Source organism: Triturus cristatus, chromosome 12 (assembly GCF_964204655.1).
Source record: "Triturus cristatus chromosome 12, aTriCri1.1, whole genome shotgun sequence".
NCBI classification, from domain to species: Eukaryota; Metazoa; Chordata; class Amphibia; order Caudata; family Salamandridae; genus Triturus; species Triturus cristatus.
Window position 1 is genome coordinate 280,997,023 of NC_140595.1, and position 20,442 is coordinate 281,017,464.

At 44.9% G+C, this 20,442-nt stretch overlaps 1 protein-coding gene across 2 annotated transcripts in view; it reads right to left on the bottom strand.

The window, feature by feature from the left end:
* METTL25B (methyltransferase like 25B) overlaps nucleotides 1-20,442 on the bottom strand; it is a 380,958-nt gene that overhangs the window by 71,736 nt on the left and 288,780 nt on the right. For both annotated transcript variants that reach the window (XM_085637915.1, XM_085637916.1), the window contains one exon: nucleotides 19,369-20,333. In XM_085637915.1, coding sequence (XP_085494041.1) covers nucleotides 19,369-20,333 — 965 coding nt within the window. The remainder of the gene's footprint in view (nucleotides 1-19,368; nucleotides 20,334-20,442) is intronic.

The window sequence follows — 20,442 nt, forward strand, 5'->3', positions numbered from 1 at the left end:
TCTCAGAGAGGGGGTTGTAGCCCCCAGAGGAACTAGGTTTTTCCTCTGGGAGGAGAATCCCAAATGATGAAGCATGTCACCTATGGTGAGTGAGGGATTACGTCCTACAAAGGGATTGCCCTTAGCAATAATCTAATGGGCGTAGTCTGTTTCTATACTTCACTTCATGATTTAATTATTTGTATTTTCAGACCTCAGGGTTTCGTATTGTTTTTTGATCCATTTTTTGGGGAACAAACCCTGTGCTGTCTTTATACCTTCCCTGAGACCCCCCGGCTTTGAACCGTTTTTGTGTGAGTCTAAATTCTCGATGAACATATTCAATGGAAACCCATCGGAACCTCAATCTTTCCCTTTTATGCTATTGGTAATAGCCGTAATAACCTCAGGTAGATCAAACTCAAGAGGTGTTGGTTTTGCCATTACCTCTTTTTGTTTTGTCTCCATTGTAGTGGCAGAAACCGCTATAGGGGCTTGTGCATATATCTGAGAAAAATGCTCAACCAATTCACATAGAAGCTTTAACTATAGGTCAAGGTTCCTCCCTGAGATAGTGGGCATTTAGAACTTTAAAAAAGCCATATATACTGAATGCTTGCTAGCTTCAGTTAGAGCTTCCCATGCTTGTTCTTTGATAGTCTTTTTTTCAATGTATATAGAGTATTTTTTCAATATAAATAAAAGAGCCTACATGTTTTCACCTATTCGCCATCTCTTGGGGACTTACTTTGGGGCTTTTTGAGGGAGTTATGGACCATTGACCAGCGTCTTAAGTGGGCACCTGATAACAGCGGCTTGAATTTTATGGGATAAGGGCCCAAATTCATGATTTATAGAATCATCGCAAGCCATCCCATCTAAGCAAATGCCCACAAGTTCCTCGTTTTCTTTCATCAATCGGAAAGTAATAATTCACTCTATACATTTCAATGCAAGACCATTTTGTTTCCAAACATCAAGACCCTGAATTAACATTGTTTGATTAGTTTGTGGTCTAAATAGTTTGGTATCAACTGTTAGATGATTGTGGTCACATGCATGTTGGGAGAGTAAAAAAAATTGCTCGCAAGAATATAATCAATTGTACTACTGTGATCATTACCAAAAGAAAGTCTCAAGCACACTATTGGAGACTGAACACATCACTTTCAAGGGTAAAATTTAATTTTAACAAAAAGTTATTTAACGCCTCGCTATTTGTATTATGAATATAAAATGGGCATAAGTCCTCCCCTTCTGAATTGGTCATGCTGGAAACCTCCTTCACAGGTAATATACAAGTGTGAGCATTAAAATCTCCTGGCCCAATAATATACAAGCCCCTCCCTGATTTTGGCATGAATAATATGAGATCTCTTTCCATTGCTGGGATGACATTAGCAGTTGACTAATCAAATACGTTGTTATAATAATTTATGATCAGTAGATCCCAGCCACCCCTACACTCATAGATCAGAAATTGATTTGTGGAATCAAGACATTTTGGAACAGTTTACCAGGGAGTGTTGCTGAAATCAAAGTGGCTAGTTCTCCTTTCACCCTACCACATCTGAATGGAATAGCAGGAGAGTAATACGACGAGTAAACATCTAGATAAACGGTGTTAGGGGCTCAGCTTCTTGTAAATAGAGGATGGAGTACATATGTACAAAACTCACTGAATCTGGGTTTCAAATCATGACTCTAGTGCCTATAAGATAAATGCACTTGTGACTGCCTATTTAGTTGTAAAATTATAGCAATAAATGATATTTAGTGGGGTGCCTGGAGCTTTTGGTCCCGGGGCCACTGCACCAGCTTTACTATTGAAATCATGACCTTGGTGCTTGCTAGATAACTGCGCTTGTGACTGCCTGTTTAGTTGTTGAATATAGCAATATTCGGTATTTAGAGGAGTTCTGACAACTTTTGGCCCTGGTGCCACTGCACCTGCAGCACCATTTAAATCAATCCCTTTTTAACTGCAAGGTAACTGCAATTGTGACTGCCTGTATAGTAGTTAAATATAACAATATTAGGTGTTCAGAGGAGTTCTCACAACGTTTTGGACCGGTGTCACTGCACTTGCTGCACTAGTCAAACTAATACCCTGTGGTTTACAAGGTAACTGCTCTTATGACTGCCTGTTTAGTAGCAAAATATAGCAATTTTAGGTGTGTAGTGGGGTGCCTAGAGCTTTTGGTCCTGGTCTAACTGCACCTGCTGCACCATTGAAATCAAGAACCTAGCGTTTGCTAGATGACTGCACTTGTGACTGCCTGTTTAGTTGTAAAATATAGCAATATTCAGTGTTTAGAGGAGTTCTGGTATTTTTGGGCCCAATGCCACTGCACCTGCTGCACCATTTAAATCAAGCCCTTTTTAACAGCAAGGTATCTGCACTTGTGACTGCCTGTTTAGTTTTAAATGGTATCAATAATCTGGGTTTGGTGGGGTCCCTAGAGCTTTTGGCCCCAGTGCCACTGCACCTGCTGCACCAGCCTGCAGCCAGGGGAAGTTAACAAAAAAAATAGTTTCACACAAAAGAGAATGAACACAGTAATTCGGCTACGGAAACTGATAAGAGCCCCCTTTTAAGATATATTAAATACACGAGATTTCACAAGCCTAGTGCAAGAGCTGTGGAGGCGAAAACCTAGAAAGCAGCATTTTTCCTCTCCTACAGAAATCCATCACAGAAAAAAAACGCTGAATGGAAACTACACTGAACTCAGCATGAAAGTAGAACTTTACTCAGAGGAGTGCTTTCGATTGGTGTAACCTGTTCAGCAATTTTTATTAAATAAGTGTAAGAAAAATGTATTTGTGGGATTCGAAGGGTTAAAAGTTAGTGGCATCTTGACAGTTAAAAAGGTATTTTGTGATTTGATGAATTTCCATGAAATGTGCACGACGGTTAGCCTGTTTAGCTTACTCTTTTTACTTTTAAACTAAATTAAGGGAGAAGTATAAAGCGTTCTTATGCTAAAAAAGTTGTCAACGTTTGGCAAATCCACCAAACTTCACCAGGAACATACATGTATAGTTTTTTGTAAGTACTTCAGCGCATGAATCCAATGAAATCCAAGATCTGATAAGAGGAGGTGAAGTTTAATGGATTTGATTGAATTTCCTATTTTAACTGGGATTCTTTGCTCCTAGATATAGACAAAATGATAGAAGGGATTCAGAAGAAACTTGGCATGAAAATAAAACTCTGGCTGAATTGGGGTACACTCGCTCAGTAAGTTTTGGTATGTTACATGACATGACATCAATGAAGTAATTTCACATGTTATGAATGATGTAATATATGAGGTCATGAGAAGTATATGACGTGGCCTGTGTTATATCTAGATTATCTAGCCATAAATGGTAAATTTACGTGTTTTTTTTAGATTTAGGTTCCAACTGCACTTTACTGTGTTTTTTCAGTCTGAAGAAACATTGCAGAGGTATGAAGGTTGTGACATTCAGGAAGCTGAGTGGCTTTCTTCAGAACTTTTATTAAAGTCTGTGGATGCTGTGCTGTAAAAAGATTAAGGGCCTTATGTAGGTGGGCTGGCATTTACCACTTCATAAATACCGAATCATACCGATTCGGTATTTATGAAGTGGTAAATGCTATGTAGGTAATTGGTCGGTAAATATTACCGATTCGGAAAAATTCGGTAATTACCGAATCGGTATTTACCGATTCGGTAATGAGGCATACCTTCCCATTGATGGGAAGGTATGCCTCATTACCGAATCGGTAAATACCGATTCGGTAATGGGGGAGCACATGCAAGGGTGGCAGGGTGTCACATTGACACCCTGTTGCACCCCTGATTCGGCCATGTGTGCACATGTGGCACACATACATGCCCTGAGGGCATGTGCGTCTGCCACATTGCACACATCTACGGGCAAAATATTGCATTTACACACATATTCGTCATATACCACCAACTATTAGTTGGTGGTAAATAACGAATCCCCACACACACCACACAGTCCCCCTACATCTCATTTCTGTATTCGGAATTTACCGAATCGGTAAAATTACCGAATCGGTAATTTTACCGAATCGGTAATTTTACCGATTCGGTAAATTCCGAATACAGAAATTCTCCCCCTACATCTCAGAAGCCAAAATACTGGTCGGTAACGGTATAATTACCGAAAATCGGCCGTTACCGACCGGTATTTGGCTACCTACATGAGGCCCTAAAAGACGCAACACAAACACATGCAAATACTCATATAGCATGTGGGCAAAAGGGACAAACTCCCTCCTTTGCAAATAAAAGTATCTGCATTTTGAGTCAAGATTATAGGCCTTTCAAAGTCCTCAACTACTGAAATGATTGAGGGCATTATAGATCACTGTAATGCTAATAGTAAAGGTAAACAACATTCAAGTAATAACACTAAGTATGATATCTCACAGGCATAACATTGTAATATCCCCAAAATTATGAGGAAAAGGTCAAATTAAAGAAAGTTATGGCTCAGTATTTAATTACACAGTTTGTGATCATCAGCATACGTATAGCATACGTATAATTCAATGACAATGCATAGAATCTCCTACATTAGGTGGTTTATGGTGGTAACCCTAACCATTACATATAACAGGGCAAATCCAGAGGTCTTCATATCTTTAAAGTTTGTGTACAAAACAAATATAAATATATAATTGAAAGCTTCAGTTGACAGTCACATTTCATGTGACCTACAGTTGAGATTAAGAAGTTAACTCTTCCGAACAATAATTTTTAAACTACATTTCGGTAAGGACTATAGATGAAGCTAACATGACCTACATTTATTTCACAGCTATACTGTGCAGCCACGAAGATAATTCTCCAACAATCCTCCCTTGCTATGTTGACCAAGAGATTGTTTGATACTTTATGCCTGTTCTAAAGAAGCGAGGTGATAGTGACTGTGCCAGAATACACTGGAATGACCATTCATACCTTTGTTGATGAAAGGTCGTCTTTGGGGTAGCATCCAAAATAGCAGTTTTACTTCTTGTGGCCTCACCTCTATTTTAGATCTGGTAAAGTGTGGTGTCATTCTGCTACATATGTTGTGGGAGCAACGATTTAAAAAAATGCGTGATTCATTATCATGAGTTACTGAGTTAAGTGTTTGAAAGACCACCATGGAGATGGAATCCTGACTAACCCCAACAGGTAAGTACACTGTCAAAAACATCAAGTAGGACGACTAGACGAGTGTAATGACATTGTACTCCCCCTTTTAAGCTAATTTTCAGTATCCACAGTTATTTATGTACATTCCCCTGACCCTATGGGCAATGGAAGAACCAGCAGCATGGTGGAGGTGGTACATCCACCACACTGGAAACAGAAATTCCATTGCCAACATTCTAAATGAACAAGTTACTTACTTTCAATAACAGCTTTTCTGGTAGAGAATCTGGCCTTGATTTAGAGTTCTGCGGACAGGTAACTCGGTCAGAAAGGTGACGGATATCCCATTTGCTGAATTACAAGTGCCATAGGATATAATGCACTTGTAATTCGGCAAACAGGATCTCCATCACGTTTGTTACAGAGTGGCTTGTCTTCCAATTTCTGAATGAGGCCCTTTAACCACAGAAATTGCTGAAAGATAACCTTTAACTGTTGCCACAGCAAGGCCTTGCTTGGCTAGTCAAACAGAGCAAGAGAACATCTGGCAACTCTTCATTCAGATAAATAAACTTGTTCCAGCATCCAGCAAAGATCGATTTGGTAGATGGAAGCCTTGCTGCCAAGATGACACCAACCACTTTGGGAGGAAGATTGAAAGCCATAAACTATCACCTCTCTATCTCCATGCATGGAGATGTAGGTTGGGCAGGCTCGGTGCAGGACTCCGCACTGCTGCTGCGACAGGTGGTCGGCCCGAAGGGGCAGCCAGATCGGAGGACAAATGATCATGAGCAGAAGAACAAGTTACTTACCTTTGGTAATGCCTTATCTGGTAGAGACTCTATCTAACTGCAGATTGCTTACCTTGGAATATTTCCTAGGCATCAGACTGGATCTTGAAATTTTCTAGCAATATCCTTGCGTGCTGGTAGGTGGCATCATTCGACTCTGCATGGTGTCATCTGTGAAGGAAGGGACTAGCGCGGGCCTATATAGGATCCACCCAAGTGTGCTGACCTCAGTTCTTGACTGCTTTTTTACACCAAATCATGGAGGCAATCTGAGGAAAAATTACTGTGCCAGGATGTGGTCCGTAAGTATCTCTTGAATGTTAGATACACAGTTCATTGAGGATGGAGGATGGGAAGGTCAGTAAGGAATCTGTGTCTAGATACAGTTATCAGACAAGGAGTTACCGAAGGAAAGTAACTTGTTCATTTGATAGAGACTTCTGGCTGCAGATTCCTTACCTTAGATTAGATACCAAAGCAATCTCTCCTCGGAGGTGGGTCTGCAGACTGTTTTATGAAAAAGTCTTGGAGGACTGAAAGAGCCAAATTCCCATTTCGCAAGACCTGACTGTCTAAGTAGTTATGTTTAGAAAACGTGTACAACGATGCTCACGTTGCTGCTAACGAAGTGGGCGCAGCCTATTAGCTCTTGTTGAATGAGCCTGCATGCCCTCAGGGGATTTCTTCTTGGACATTGCGTAGCATATTTAAATACTGAGGATGATCCCTCTAGAGATAGTTTGTTTATGAACTACCCTGCCTTCCGTCGCACCCACGAAACCAACAAAGAGTTCATCGTCCACCCAGAACTTTATGGTACAATAGATTTAAAATGATAGCGCTCTTTTTGGGTCCAGATGGTAGAGTCTCTCCTCTTTCCTGGTAGGAGGAGAAGGGCTAAAAAAAAGTAGGCAATGTGATGATCTGCCCGACGTGAAAAGGTGTTACAACTTAGGTAAAAAGGAGCCACAGGTCCTAAGGATCAATTTCTCTGTGAAAAAGGTAGTGTGAGGGATATGAACTGAAAGGGCCTGCAACTCACTAACAATCCGGGCAGATTTTATTGGCAGAATAAGACTGTTTTGATGGTGAGCACTCTCAGAGCGCAGCTGTGCATTGACTCAAATGGTGAACATATGAGAACGGTGAGGACTGAATTAAGATCCCATTGAGGCATTATGAAGGATGTAGGAGAAAATGTGAAACCTTTTAAGAAACGAGTCTTATGTGACTGGAACAGGGAGGGTTTGTCCCTCAACAGCAGGGAGCAAAAATAGGAAAACGGTATCCTTTCACTGGGCCCAAAAGCAAGGCCTTGCTAGGAAAGGGATAAGGCACACAAAAGGACTTCAGACAAGGGTGCAGACAGAGGATCAAAGGATTTGGTAGCCCATCAAGCCACAAATGTTTCCCATTGGCAGGCATTAATCGTTTTCGTGGAGGACCCCCTGGCTGCCAAGATGACATCACACACTTAGGGAGGGAGATCAAACACCCCCAACTGTCACAGCACAATTCTCAACGCATGTAGGTCGAGAGATTCCAGTGCAGGACTCTTCCCTTTTGCTGCAACAGGAGATCCTCCCAACGGGGCAGCCTGATCAGGAGACAGATGCTCACGCTCAGGAGTTTGGGATACCAGACTCTCCTTGCTCAATCCAGGAACACTAAGATGACTTGGGCCCGGTTATTATTGATCTTCTTGAGAACTCTTAACAGGAGTGGTATCAGCGGAAAGATGTAAAAGAGTCCTGAGTTTCACTATAGACAAAATGCGTCTCAGACCGAGAGTCACCTTGGAAAATCCAAAGCGTAGAAGTTCTGACATTGCACATTCCTTGTGGTAGCAAATAGATCTAACTGAGGTTCTGCTCAATCACTGATGAGACCTTGCACTACCTCCCAATGAAAATACCATTTGTGATCAATGATGCAGCGATGGCGGAGTTCATCTGTGCTGTCGTTCAGCAAGCACGCCAGATGTTGAACCACCTGAAATAGGTCCTGATGTTCCAGCCATGTCCGGCGACGCAGGGCCTTTTGACACAGAGCAGGATGTTGGAGGCCATGAGACACAACAGCCTCAAAGTCAATCCCACCGCAATCCACGATAGATGCTGATACATTGGAATTATAGCCCGAATATTCTGGACTCGCTGTTTCAGAGGATAAGCTTGAAACTGCACTGAATCCAAAATAACTCTGATGAAAGGGAGCAACTGAGAGAGAGTCAGGTGTGATTTTGGCACATTGATAAAAACACCAGCGAATGCAGATGGTCTGTTGTAGTCTAAATATGGGAGATGACTGCCTTGGGCTATGCTGCCTTCAACAGCCAATCGACAAGGTAGGGGAACACTGAGACCCCTGACCACCACAGATGAGCTGCAGATACCGCCATCACTTTTGTAAATACCCGGGCGGTGGTTAGGCCACAAGGGAGCACAGCGAACTGGTAATGATCTTGGCCTCTAACAAAGAAGGTATGCAGTTCCTAATACACAGGTTATGTTAATGTAGAGTGAACTCTAGTAAATATTAGAGTGTAAGAGGGGAGAAGAAACTTCTCCTAGTTGGAATAAGACCCTCACACACCCAGCCAGCTAGGTGTCATGCTTCATCATCGGGTCTGCTCCTTATCGGGGCGGCGCTGCGTGTGAATCCCGGACCAGCGACGTGGGGTAGGTCTACCGCCACCTCCGTTTTTTGGAAACCGACACTACAACTTAGTGTCTCCACTAGCTGGATCTGAAACACCTCTGCTATGACCCTAATGGGTTATGTTTTTTGAGTTACAGGTACCACACTTTCTTTGGGTGCTGTAAGGGTGGTCAATAGTATACTTTACCACAGACCACCACCACTTAAGTGTAGGTAGTTATTCTGGTCCTGATGAATTGCCGTCTAAATTCACTACAAGGCAAGAAACATGTTGACCATCTGACAGACGCTATTAACCAGCATCCTTGCAGTTGGTTATAGCGTTGGTTTGTCGTATTATTTTTAATTAGGGTTGGGGCCACGTTCATTAAAATATTTCTGAGTGGACCACCTCCCCTATTTTAGATTCTTCACACACACATCACTATCACCTACACCAATTTTAGGGCCCTCACTTGCACTTCACCAATCGGCTTCTGGAAAAAAGATCTCCGTCAGGAAGGCCCCTACTTGGGTGCCGATCGGGGATTGCAGCGCCGCCCCGATAAGGAGCAGACCCGATGATGAAGCATGACACCTAGCTGGCTGGGTGTGTGAGGGTCTTATTCCAACTAGGAGAAGTTTCTTCTCCCCTCTTACACTCTAATATTTACTAGAGTTCACTCTACATTAACATAACCTGTGTATTAGGAACTGCATACCTTCTTTGTTAGAGCTCTATTTACGGACCTGTATGCTGGACCTGGTTAAATAATTGTCCATCTATCCCCCCCTTTTGAAATAATGATCTTGGCCTACCATGAACAGCAGATAACCTCTGTGGGTAGGTATGATTGGGATACAGAACTAGGCATCCTGCAAGTCCAGCGCTACCATCCAGGGTCGAGAGCAGACAAAACCTGAATCAAAGTGAGCCTCTTGAATTGTTCCTTTATCAGGAAGTAGTTGAGAGGGCATAGATTTAGGATAGGGCCTAGGTTTCCATCCTTTATCGGCACGAGAAAGTAAAGGAATAGCAACCATGGCCTACTTTTAATGCCTGCACCCTCTTGATGGCTTCTTTGGCTAGAAGAACCAATACTTCCTGTCACAGTAGCGAGAGGTGGTCCTCCGTCAGCAGATCAGTGGTAAAGGTGGTGGGACTGTTGGGATGGTAGGGCATAGCCCATTGAACTAACTGAAGCACTCGCTTATCAGAGGTGATTTCATGCCACTTGGGCAGGTGGTGCCTAATCTTACTACCAAGTGAGTACCCAGAGTGGTAGGAGGGCACACCAAAGATGTTTTGGAGTTGCAGTTGTGGGGGGGAGGTATAGGGGCACAGAGTGGGTCGACGTCTGGCTTTGGTTCCCGCAGGCTTGTGGGAGCCACCTCCACAGCCACGAAAGGACTTTGATGCCTGCTTGCCATTGTGGCTAGGGGGAAAGGGACATGGCTGATGTCTCCTACCATAGCCAAGACAGAGCAACAGTCAAATTGTGGCTGTCGCAAAGCTATGGTGAGCCTCAACAACCTAGCAGTGGCCCTCCTATCTTTAAATCGTTCAAGAACCAAATTTGCCTTGTCGCCGAAAAGGCGAGTCCCATCAAAGGACATGTCCCTAAGAGATGAATGCACATCCCCCGAAAAGCCAGTTGTCCTCAGCCAGGTGTAATGTTGAAGCGCCACCCTGGAACCAATGGCTCTGCCCAGCAAATTGGTTATGTCCAATCCGCATCTGAGGGTGAACTTTGCTTGAACTCTCCCATCAGCAACAGCTTGAGAGAGTATGACCCGGCCTCCTCCAGGATCATGGGCACCATTTGCACAACAGTATCTCACACAGTGTGGGTATAATGGCCCAATAAGCATGCAGTGTTCACTGACCGCAGTGCCAGGGTGGTAGAAGTGAAAATGCTCTTGCCGAAGGCGTCCAGTCTCTTGAATTCTCTATCCAGTGGAATGGTAGGGAACGCACTGGGATTGGGAACCATCAGGTTCTCAAGGGTGCGGTGCCGGGTGAGAAAGGCTAGATCACTGGGAGCAGGGCGATGGCAGCAGGAGATAGTCTTATGCGCAGGAGAGCCTGTGGGGGGCTTGGCCCAAGAACCGAGCAGGACATCTGTGAGGGGTTTCTTAAAGGGGAGTAAGGGTTTGATGAGGATACCCCGGGCTTAAGCACCTCTGTCAAGTCATTGGTCTGGATAGTCCAGGAACTCAGCTGCCCTCTGGACCACCATAGCAAAAGAAGCCCCCTTCCTTTGTAGTCACTGTGGGAAGAGATAGTAGGCCACTGTCTGTTGAGGTGTCTAGACCACTGGCATCAGCCAGGTCCTCATACCTAGTGTCATCAGTCATGGACTCTTCTATGGGTTCAGAATACCCATAGGGATCCTCAGATCCCCTCCATACATTTCCCTCAGAAAGCCTCCAGGAAAATATAGATCCATTTTCAATTCAGGCCGTGTGGGGCTGGTCAGCTCTGTATCGGTGCGGCTGATGGCCGTTGGTGTCACCGGGAACGGTGCCACTGGAACAGTCTTGGTAGGAGGTTGCAAAGTCGTGACAGGGCCGATCCGGTTCTACTAACGGATCCTGAGGGCCTGACTGGCACCGAGGGTGGATACGCCGAGAGGCCCAGTAAAGACTCTTACGAACCCTTAGGGCCTAAAGGCGCTCCAGGAGGGTCTGCACGCCTGAAAATGATGTTAATGGCCTCATAAAATATTTCTAGTTGGGCGGGGGTTGCCCTGGGAAACTCGGGAAGCATGTTGCAGAACCAGTGTCAGACACCGACTTGACAGGAACAATGTGGGAGCGTGGCCTAGCTCTATGGCATTGTTCCCTTGCGTCGTCTGAAGAATGGCAGCACCACAGAGAAGTCAAAAGAGCTTCAAATTGTTGGACTTCTTCTTCTGGGACTTACCAGAAGACGTCCAAGGGAGATTGAATTGAGTGACTACGGAAATGGTCCCGATACTTCCCTCGCGAATGGGACCTGGAGTGGCTTGGAGTCACATGACCAGCGGGCAAAAGCTTAGTGGCTTGCTCTCGGATGGCCTTCGCTTTCATGGTCTTGCACTTCTGGCATGCCGCAAAGTCATAGTCCTGCGCCAGGCATCACACACTCACACCAAGTGAGGATCTGTCACAAACATCTGTCTGTGACAAGCACCACAAGGCTTAAACCCACTAGGTTCCTTTGAAGACACCTTCCCCAACAAAAAAAAGGGAAAAAAAGACACACTAGTCGACTTAGATAAATTGTTGAAAAAACTGTAAAAATTGACTGAGGGCAGCTCATCCGGATCTGCGCTGATGCCGCACATAAGAAGGAATTGAGATCAGAGCATTAGGGTGGCACCCATATAGGCACCGTGCATTTCAGTTTAGGCATGGATGATGACAAGTGGAACTGAATAACGCCATCTACCAGCACGCAAGGGGATTGCTAAAAAATGCTGGGTCCAGTCTGATGCCTGGGATATATTCTAAAGTAAGAAATCAGCAGCCAGAAATCTCTATCAAATGTTCTGAGTACCATACTCTCCACGTTTAGTCCAGAGCCACTATGAGGACTTAGGTCTAGTCTCTTTTAATCTTCCTGGGTACTCAGGGTAGGGGAGGAAGGCGTGGACCCCCAGTGCAGGCAGAAGGTATCTCTGAGGGAGGAACCTGTGGTTCCAAGGGAGGGACCTTGGAAACTCCAAAGAGCAAAACTCTGGACACTGCACATTGTCTACAGTAGCTAATACATCAAGTCAGAGTTTCCACATTGCAGGAAGACACCTTGCACCACCTCTGAGTGCAGCCGCCATTCGCAGACAGCTAGGCAACATGAGCTACATTTGTCTACCCTAGTTTTAAAGTTCCTGCCAGGTGCTGAGTGTTCAGGGAGATACCCTGAGCATTCAGCCACTTCCAGAGGCAAAGGGCCCCCTGGCACAGAACCCACAACCCCATGCCGCCATGGTTGTTCCAATACCACTTGGCAGTCGTGTTGTCCATGAGAATCTACACATGTTCCCCCTTAATGGTCGGGAGAAACCTTTTCAGTACTAAACAAATCGCTCACAGTTCCTTCAGGTTGATGTGGAGGCGAGCTTCCATTGGAAACCAGACTCCTTATATCCACCTCTTCCAGCTAACCTCCCCAAACCAACAATGATGCATCCATCACAGCCGTTATTCTGTGTGGGGTAAGGAGAGGGGTCTGTTGCCAGCCCCATCGCTGTTGATCAGCCACTCGTGCAGATCTTTTGCAGACTTCTTTACAGTCATGGCTGGCATGGCTCACGGGTGGGGGGCGGGAGCGGGGGGTTGATACGGGCGATTGGTCGCATGGGGAAGGGGTCGCATGGGGAGGGGGGATTAAATAATAATAAAAAACTTACCATACCCAGGTCCTGCATTTTCAAAGCTCCTGCTCCTGCTTTCCTGCCTCCACAGGAACAGGAAGCACTGAAGCAGGCAATCTCCCTCCCCTCCCCTAAGCCAATCACAATGCTGCAATGCCAGTGTTGTTATTGGCTGGGACGCCGACCGCACAGGCGTCTATGGGGAGGCCATTTTCTCCATGTAGGCTGCATGCAGCCTACATGGAGAAAATGTATAGTGCGCATGACTGGTTTGGTCAGCCCCAGAGGGCCGACCAAACAGTCAGGGCCCGCAACATTGGGCTAGCCACTCCTCTCCTGCCCTCGAACAGGACCGACCAAACCCTTCTTCTGCTTTCTCGCAGTGCAAGAAGCAGAAACATAAAATGGAATTTATAATACCATTTTATGTTTCTGCTTCTTGCACTGCGAGAAAGCAGTGGGGCGACGCTCCTCCATCAATATGGAGCAGCTGCCCCAGCTTCTTTATCTCCTGGATAAACTCTGATGGGTCCCCTTGGTGCTGAGCCCACTGAGAGCTCAGATCCCACTGCAGAGCCTGTATGTGCCACCTGGGATGATCCACAAGCAGAATGAAGGAGGCCGAGAGGCTCAGATGTCTCAAAGCTGTTCTCACTGAGATCCAGATCTAGGGTTGAACATCAGGGTCCTAGCCCAATGTCCTGGACTCGTTGAGGTGGAGGGGTGGCTCGAAAAAGCACCAAATCGAGGCTAGCTCCAATGAAAATGAGCCATTGTGTAGGAGTCAGGTGTGACATTGATGGAAAAGCACAATGATGTAAGTAGATAAGCCGTCGTCTGGGGGCGGCCTAAGACTGCTTGAGCAGAGCCCGCTTCAGTAGCCAGACGTCGAGGTATAGGAAGACTAGTATTCGCAACCTCTGCAGATCGGCTGTGACCACCTCCATCACCTTGGTGAACACCTGAGGTGTGCTGGTAAGGCCAAAAGAGAGCACAGAGAACTAAAAGTGCTTATGGTTTACCTGAAAACGCAGGTAGCACCTAAAAGACTGTAGACCGTGGATGAGAAAATACATATCTTGCAAGTCTAGGGCTATCATCCAGTCTCCTGGATCCCGAGCAGACAGAACGTGAGGCAGTGTAACTATTCTGAAATTGTCCTACCAGAGGAAGAAGTTCAGAGAGTGAAGATCTAGGATAGAGAGGAGACCTCCATCCCTTTTCTGGCACCAGAAAGTAATGGAAGTAACAAATAGTACAGGCTTCTGGCGCTGGTACCCTCTCTATTGCTCCCTTGGGCAAGAGAGCTTAATCCCCACCACTGAGCATGGACAAGTGGTCCTCCAAATGTGTTGCATTCTGGGCGGCATGTCTGGGGGGGTAGGATAGAAAGAGTAGGGAGTATCCTTGTCCAATGATTAGCCTCACTCATTGGTCTGACATGATGCCCGCCATGTAGGGAGTATCCTTGTCCAATGATTAGCCTCACCCATTGGTCTGACATGATGCCCACCATCTGGGGGAAAAAAAGTTATCGGACCTCCCACCGGGTGTTTGTGCGCCACCAAGGACAAATTGAATTGGTTTTGCGGGTGCTCAGGGGTGGTGTTTGGGTAATGCGTTACCCGTGGGACATGAACGATATTAGCCTGCTCCCCAGGGTGGTGCTGTTGAGGCACATATTGCCATTGCCGCCTCTGGAAACTACTTTCAAAGCCTCAAAAGGAGTGCTGTTGTTGCGGAACTGCTGCGCAGGCTGAGTTAGACATAGAGAGCGGGCAGTGGCCTTGCTTTCTTTAAATCTCTCCAAGGCTGAGTCAGCTTTGCCTCCAAATAGTCTAGAGCTGTCAAAAGGCATGTTCATTAGAGACTGTTGGACGTTTGAGGAATACTCTGTGGAACATAGCGATGCAGCACACCTGCTACAAAGGTTCAGTCAGTAGTGTCCAGAGAGTATTGTGTAATCCACCATGTGTTGGCCATTAGAAAAAGGACACTGCAAGGTCAATCTGATGTCTTCTGGGATGGTTAGCAAAATGCCTGCTAGCCTGTCCCACAATGTGTGTGAGTATCTACCCAGGAGGCATGCAGTGTTGACAGACCTAAGGGCAAAATTGCTGCTGGAAAACATTAGTTTTGCAAACATTTCTATTCTTTTAGATTCTCATTCAGGTGGAGTCATAGGCAAAGCATAGGGATTTAGGTAGCTGGTAGACGCCTACACCACTAACTACTCCAGGGTGCGGTGCTGCTAATGGGAATCCAGGTCCCTATGAGCAGGCCTTTGTCATCTTGCCACTTGCCCATTCACTGTCGGGCAATATCTCATGTTTGCCCACATCAATAATGGCTTCGTTAAGAGGCAATAATGGTTCTTGCAGTGCTTCATTTAAACCAGTGGTTCCCGGTGCAGGGCACTGGCACTTAACTGTCAACACCAGCACTTATAATGGTCTGCCACATGGTGGCTGTAGACTTGTCAACACACAGGACCTCCGCTGGAGCCATACAAATCCTCCAACCTCTCTCAGCACTACCCTCAACATGCATAGTAACCTCATGCTGGTGTAATCCCAAAAGGGGAAGGGGTTGGGAAGGAAAAAGAAATAAAGAAAGACCCATCAGGTGTCTTCTTCTTCAGAAAGCGAGCTCGGATCAGGGTGTGATGCTGGGATCAGGATGTGGTTCAGGATAACATGTACACCTATTGGTGTATGTGATATCTTGGGTTATTTCAATGCCTTTATATGGAAGCTGTCTGGTAATTTTCAACAAGGTTTTCTCAGAAGTAATGTTGGGGAAATGACTCAGTATCCTCAGCATCAAATGACGACAATGTCTCAATAGTGCGAAAAACAATGTCTCTAGTCAGAAGGACTGCCACTCCATTGTTAACAATGTTTCAGTAGTAAGAACACAATGTCTCTAGTCTCAAGGACTGTTGCAGTTGTCAACAATGGCAATATTTTGGCAACAATGTTTCGGGGTCGATTATGTAACTGAATTATCAAGGGTTCAATAGTGTATCAAAATGTTATGTGTATCGTTTGCTCCCCATAATGTATAAATTGTTCCTGTCATAATCGTAGTAGTAAAAAAACTTTGGTCCAAACTTGTGATGAGCATGTAATGATGTCGAGACCGATCTGGTTTAAAAAATAACCAGCATTTGGAATAGCAATGCCTTCATGCCCTTCTGAATTGTTTTGTAGTAAAATCATTGACCTTTTGTGTTGTTGTTTATTGCAAATTAAAATATGAGACCAATCTCTGTATTTCTTTGGTTGCAGGTTTTGGGGAGCCAAAGCTGTTGAGCCATCAATGAGGAATATGGGATTGGGCGTGGCACAGGGACCAGGAGCCGCGGATCGGGATCGGCGACTCAGGTGAGCAGATGTGTTCTTAGGCCGACAGATTAAGTCAAGCACGTGTAATGGGCGGGCGTGGTATTTAAACCTGCTCGTCCAAAAAACGGCCAAAGGTCATATAACTGGGTTGAAATCTCGCAGGATCTTGCAGGAGTTCCTCCGATCAAAAGGAAGGGTAGGCCAATATGCTAGGCTCTCAGGCCTTTTAACTGGAGGTCAAAGAGATTGTTAAAATAAAAGACTAATAAGCTTTAAAACCACACCTAAGCACAGGGACAAGACCAGGAACGTGTGCATGTGGGAAATGCCAGGGTTTGGGCAACAAGGCACAGATGAGATAGGGAAGAAGGGTGGTGGTCGGGGTCACAACAGTGGCGATGTTTATTTAATTTAGAGACTAGTACAACAACAGTTGTTAGTCAATTCAGTATACCTTAAAATGACTAATACCTGCCCCCAAGTCATTCTTATAACTTTGGGGGGACTGGAATAGTCCGAATTGCCATACTTAAAAGAACGTAATAGTTAGTAGTTGTGTTGGTACTGTCATTGGCAGTACTGACCAGGGCAATAGTTGGTGCAAGATGCAGTGGCCTCCTGACAAGGGCCTGACACCTATTTTTTCACGAAGTAAGCACTGGGTTCTTGGTTGGTCTGAGCGGGGCTCAGAACTTGTGTGAGGACATTTGTTTTGACTTCTTGCATGGGTAGGTTGAGATTTAGAACATCTATCGCCCTCCTGATCACCGTGGCGAAGGAGGCAGAGTCTTCTTTAGCCATGGCTGGAGAGGTATCCAGACCCCTAGCATCCTGAGGGTCTTCAAAAAGGTTTTCTTCCTTGTATACATTATCCTCATAATCACCACCATCATCATCATATTAGTGAGAAATGTCTGGGTTGGATGGTGTGTACCACTGTGGTCTAGAGGGTAGCGGCAGATCTTCAGAAATCCCCAGAACTATCAAATCCATGTCCAGAGTCGTGACATTGGTACCAGTGTAGAGGCTCAAGCCAGTGGCGTCAGTTGTGGCACGAAGAACAATATTGGATGTTGGATCAAGGATGGACTATATTCCAAGAAGGAGGGAGTAAGAAGTGATACAGAGTGTGCTCACCTTCCCAAACATCTTACCATACAAAAACAACTGGGGGTAACCCCTACCCTATTTAGCATATCTCTCCATACCAGCCCAAGGGGATCATCATATGGTATTTAGAGGACTCTCACCCACTGGAATTCCAAGTGGCATACTTCATCATAGAGTCCTCGTCCAGATACCCGGTGTATCTGGACGAGCTCAACCTTGGTAGCCAAGGAGCTCTTTAGGTATTTGGTGGAATAATAGATTTAAAACAGTCTAGGAAGACCTGAGGGTTAATTTTATTTTCAAAGGGCACTCAACAGAGTTAAAAACAGGTGGGGATGCACTAAGGAAATTAGTATCCTCTGTTTCCCTGGGTCAAAATGTTTCAGCCATAACACCAATGCTTCACTGGGTTAGTTGGCTTTCGCCAGGACCTCACAAGGATCCCGATAGTATCTTATTTGAAAGCATTCGATTGTGAAGCTTCCATTAACCATATTCATACATGGCATACATACCAACCCATTTGGTCCCTATGTTTGTATTTCTTTAGTAGCGTCCTATTTGAAACTCATGAGGGAAAGGAGGTAGGTGGATGAAGCATGCCACTTGGTATTCCAGAGGGTGGGAGTCATTTTAATACCATAGAGTGATCCACTGGGCTGGTATAGAGATATACTAAGCACGTTAGGTGTATCATCCTGTTTTTTGCACCAAGGATGGAGCCGGCAGCGACATGCTCGAGGAAGTGCTTGACCCTGGGCAGAGGTCGAGTGGTGCAGTCAGCGTCGGGAATAGATCTACTGACGTGCTCCTAACAGGCAGCCACCTTTGATCCTTGGTGCTCGAAGGCGCTCCAGCAAGAACTGATGGGGTACCAAAGATTTCCTCTGCAGCCTCTAGGAGCGCATGGTGCTTGACCACTATTGCAGTCCGCTTGTGGGGGAGGGGAAGCTGGAATACTAATACAGTCCATACTGTGCAATGGCTCACCAGGCTAGAGCTACCGGGGTGTACTACTAGCACAGAATCTGCATCGGAAGACACAGAGGGTAAAGAACTGACGCACATATAGGGACCCCGATATCACACGCATGACAACACCTACTGATGCACAAGGGCATTGCTTTGAAAGATTCTAGATCCTGTATGGCACCAGCGGGAAATTCACAAGGCGAGGAATCTGCGGTAAGAAGTCTCTACCAGAACAGCCGTCTATATTATTAAAATGAAAGAAAAACAATGTCCTCTTGGATTCTGCTCTTTACCATTTTCACTCAGAAAAAGTATATATTCTTTAGAGTGACCTTCTGCAATTACCAAAAGAGGAAACCTGAAAACTATATATTCCATCTTATATTTGGGGAAATTCCACCTCATTCAGTTATGGCAAGTACATAATATTTGCAAGTTCAGAACCCACAGTCACCTCCCTTTTACAACCTCCAGCCTGGAGTCTCTACTGAGGCAGTGTCCTACCAGACAACGTTAGTAACACAAATCCAAATTTTAAAAAGGGTAAAATGGAGAAGCCTTACAACCCAAAGAATAAATGTTGACCTCTTTTGTTTGTAATCCTGGGTAGTGTCATTGACATGGGCAAAAACATCACATACAGCATGGAATTACATTTCACAGTCACTATGTTCTATAACACCATAATTGTATGCAATTAAGACCTTAACATTTCCAACAGGAAAAGTAACATACATGTAGGTTGGAGCTTTTTTTCAGACGTTGCTGTTAACTTTCTCACATGAATTACATTATCAACAACACTGTTAGACAGTTCTTGAAAGCACAACAAACTGCTTACCGTCACTGCTACAAAATCAAAACTTGCGTTCTTTATCACTTTTCTGTACAGGTAACGTCACAAGATATGTTCTGATTCATACTGTCAATAAGATTCATATCTTTCAGCTATATTACACAACATTTATGAAATATTGTAAACGCAACATCTACAAAATGGAATTATACATCGCAGCATACTTACTCTTCAAAGGAAAGCCTGTGAGCTTTTTTAATTGTCTGTACACCTATGCGCTTCATGGTTGGATCAATATCTCGGATGATGGTCTCCAGAACAGCTCTAAAACAGTGACTGCTAAGGGTTGGGCTTTCATTCATCAGGCGACTGCAGTAGTCTTCAATGGCGTGGCATGACACTTCCCGAGATTTGTAAGAAAGTTGGTGGCCTGGAAGCTGTGACACCCAAGTGCTCAGGGGATAGCCAAACTCTGTTTCCTGCACTGACTCAGACGACACAGGCGGGAACAAAACTCCAGGGGGATGTGGCATTTCCTGGGTAGTAAGCTTCATGTAGCAACATGCAACAGAGGTTATTCCAACAACATTGGGGCATCTTGCAAAGTGTCTAAGCATTGCAACACTGAGGTCACCACAGGCATGCAGTCCTGTTAGTACACACCTGCTGTTGAGTGGACTCAAAGTATGTGTAGATGACATTCCATGTGCTTTGTGTGTAGCACAATAATCACAGCGTCTGCTATCTTCCAAGGTATCGTTTTTCTGGCAACTGCTGGCTTTAGATTTAAAGTTAATGGAAGGGGTTACTAATGGGTAGCCCTTCTTGTTTACATCCTGTATGCATGTCTGCCTTTTAGCCTTTGTTCTACTGTTCGCATGTTTTGCTGAATGGTTTTCGTGACCAATGTTATCATCACCAGTGCTTACTTCTTTTTTGTTTGAAGGCTGTGAACGAAGGCTCCTCGCCATATCAGATGAACCACCTTGAAAGTTGTGTACATGGACTACAGAACAAGCATCATCAACTTGACACTCATGAGTGTCTATTGCTTTTGAAGGTTCTGAAACGGGATAATCACACGAGTCTAAAAGAAGCGCAAATTCGTCCCATGATGCTCTGGGGTTCACCCGCCCTAACACATGTCTTGGTGCCCGGAACGGGATACTGGGATTGCTGGGCAGTTTTGGATCCTGGAGGAGGAAAAGGGCATGGTTAGTCAAGGATTTATTTTGAGGGTGTACACTTTAAAACTGAACTAATGCAATATTCAAAGACTCAGAAAGAATATCATAGATTCTT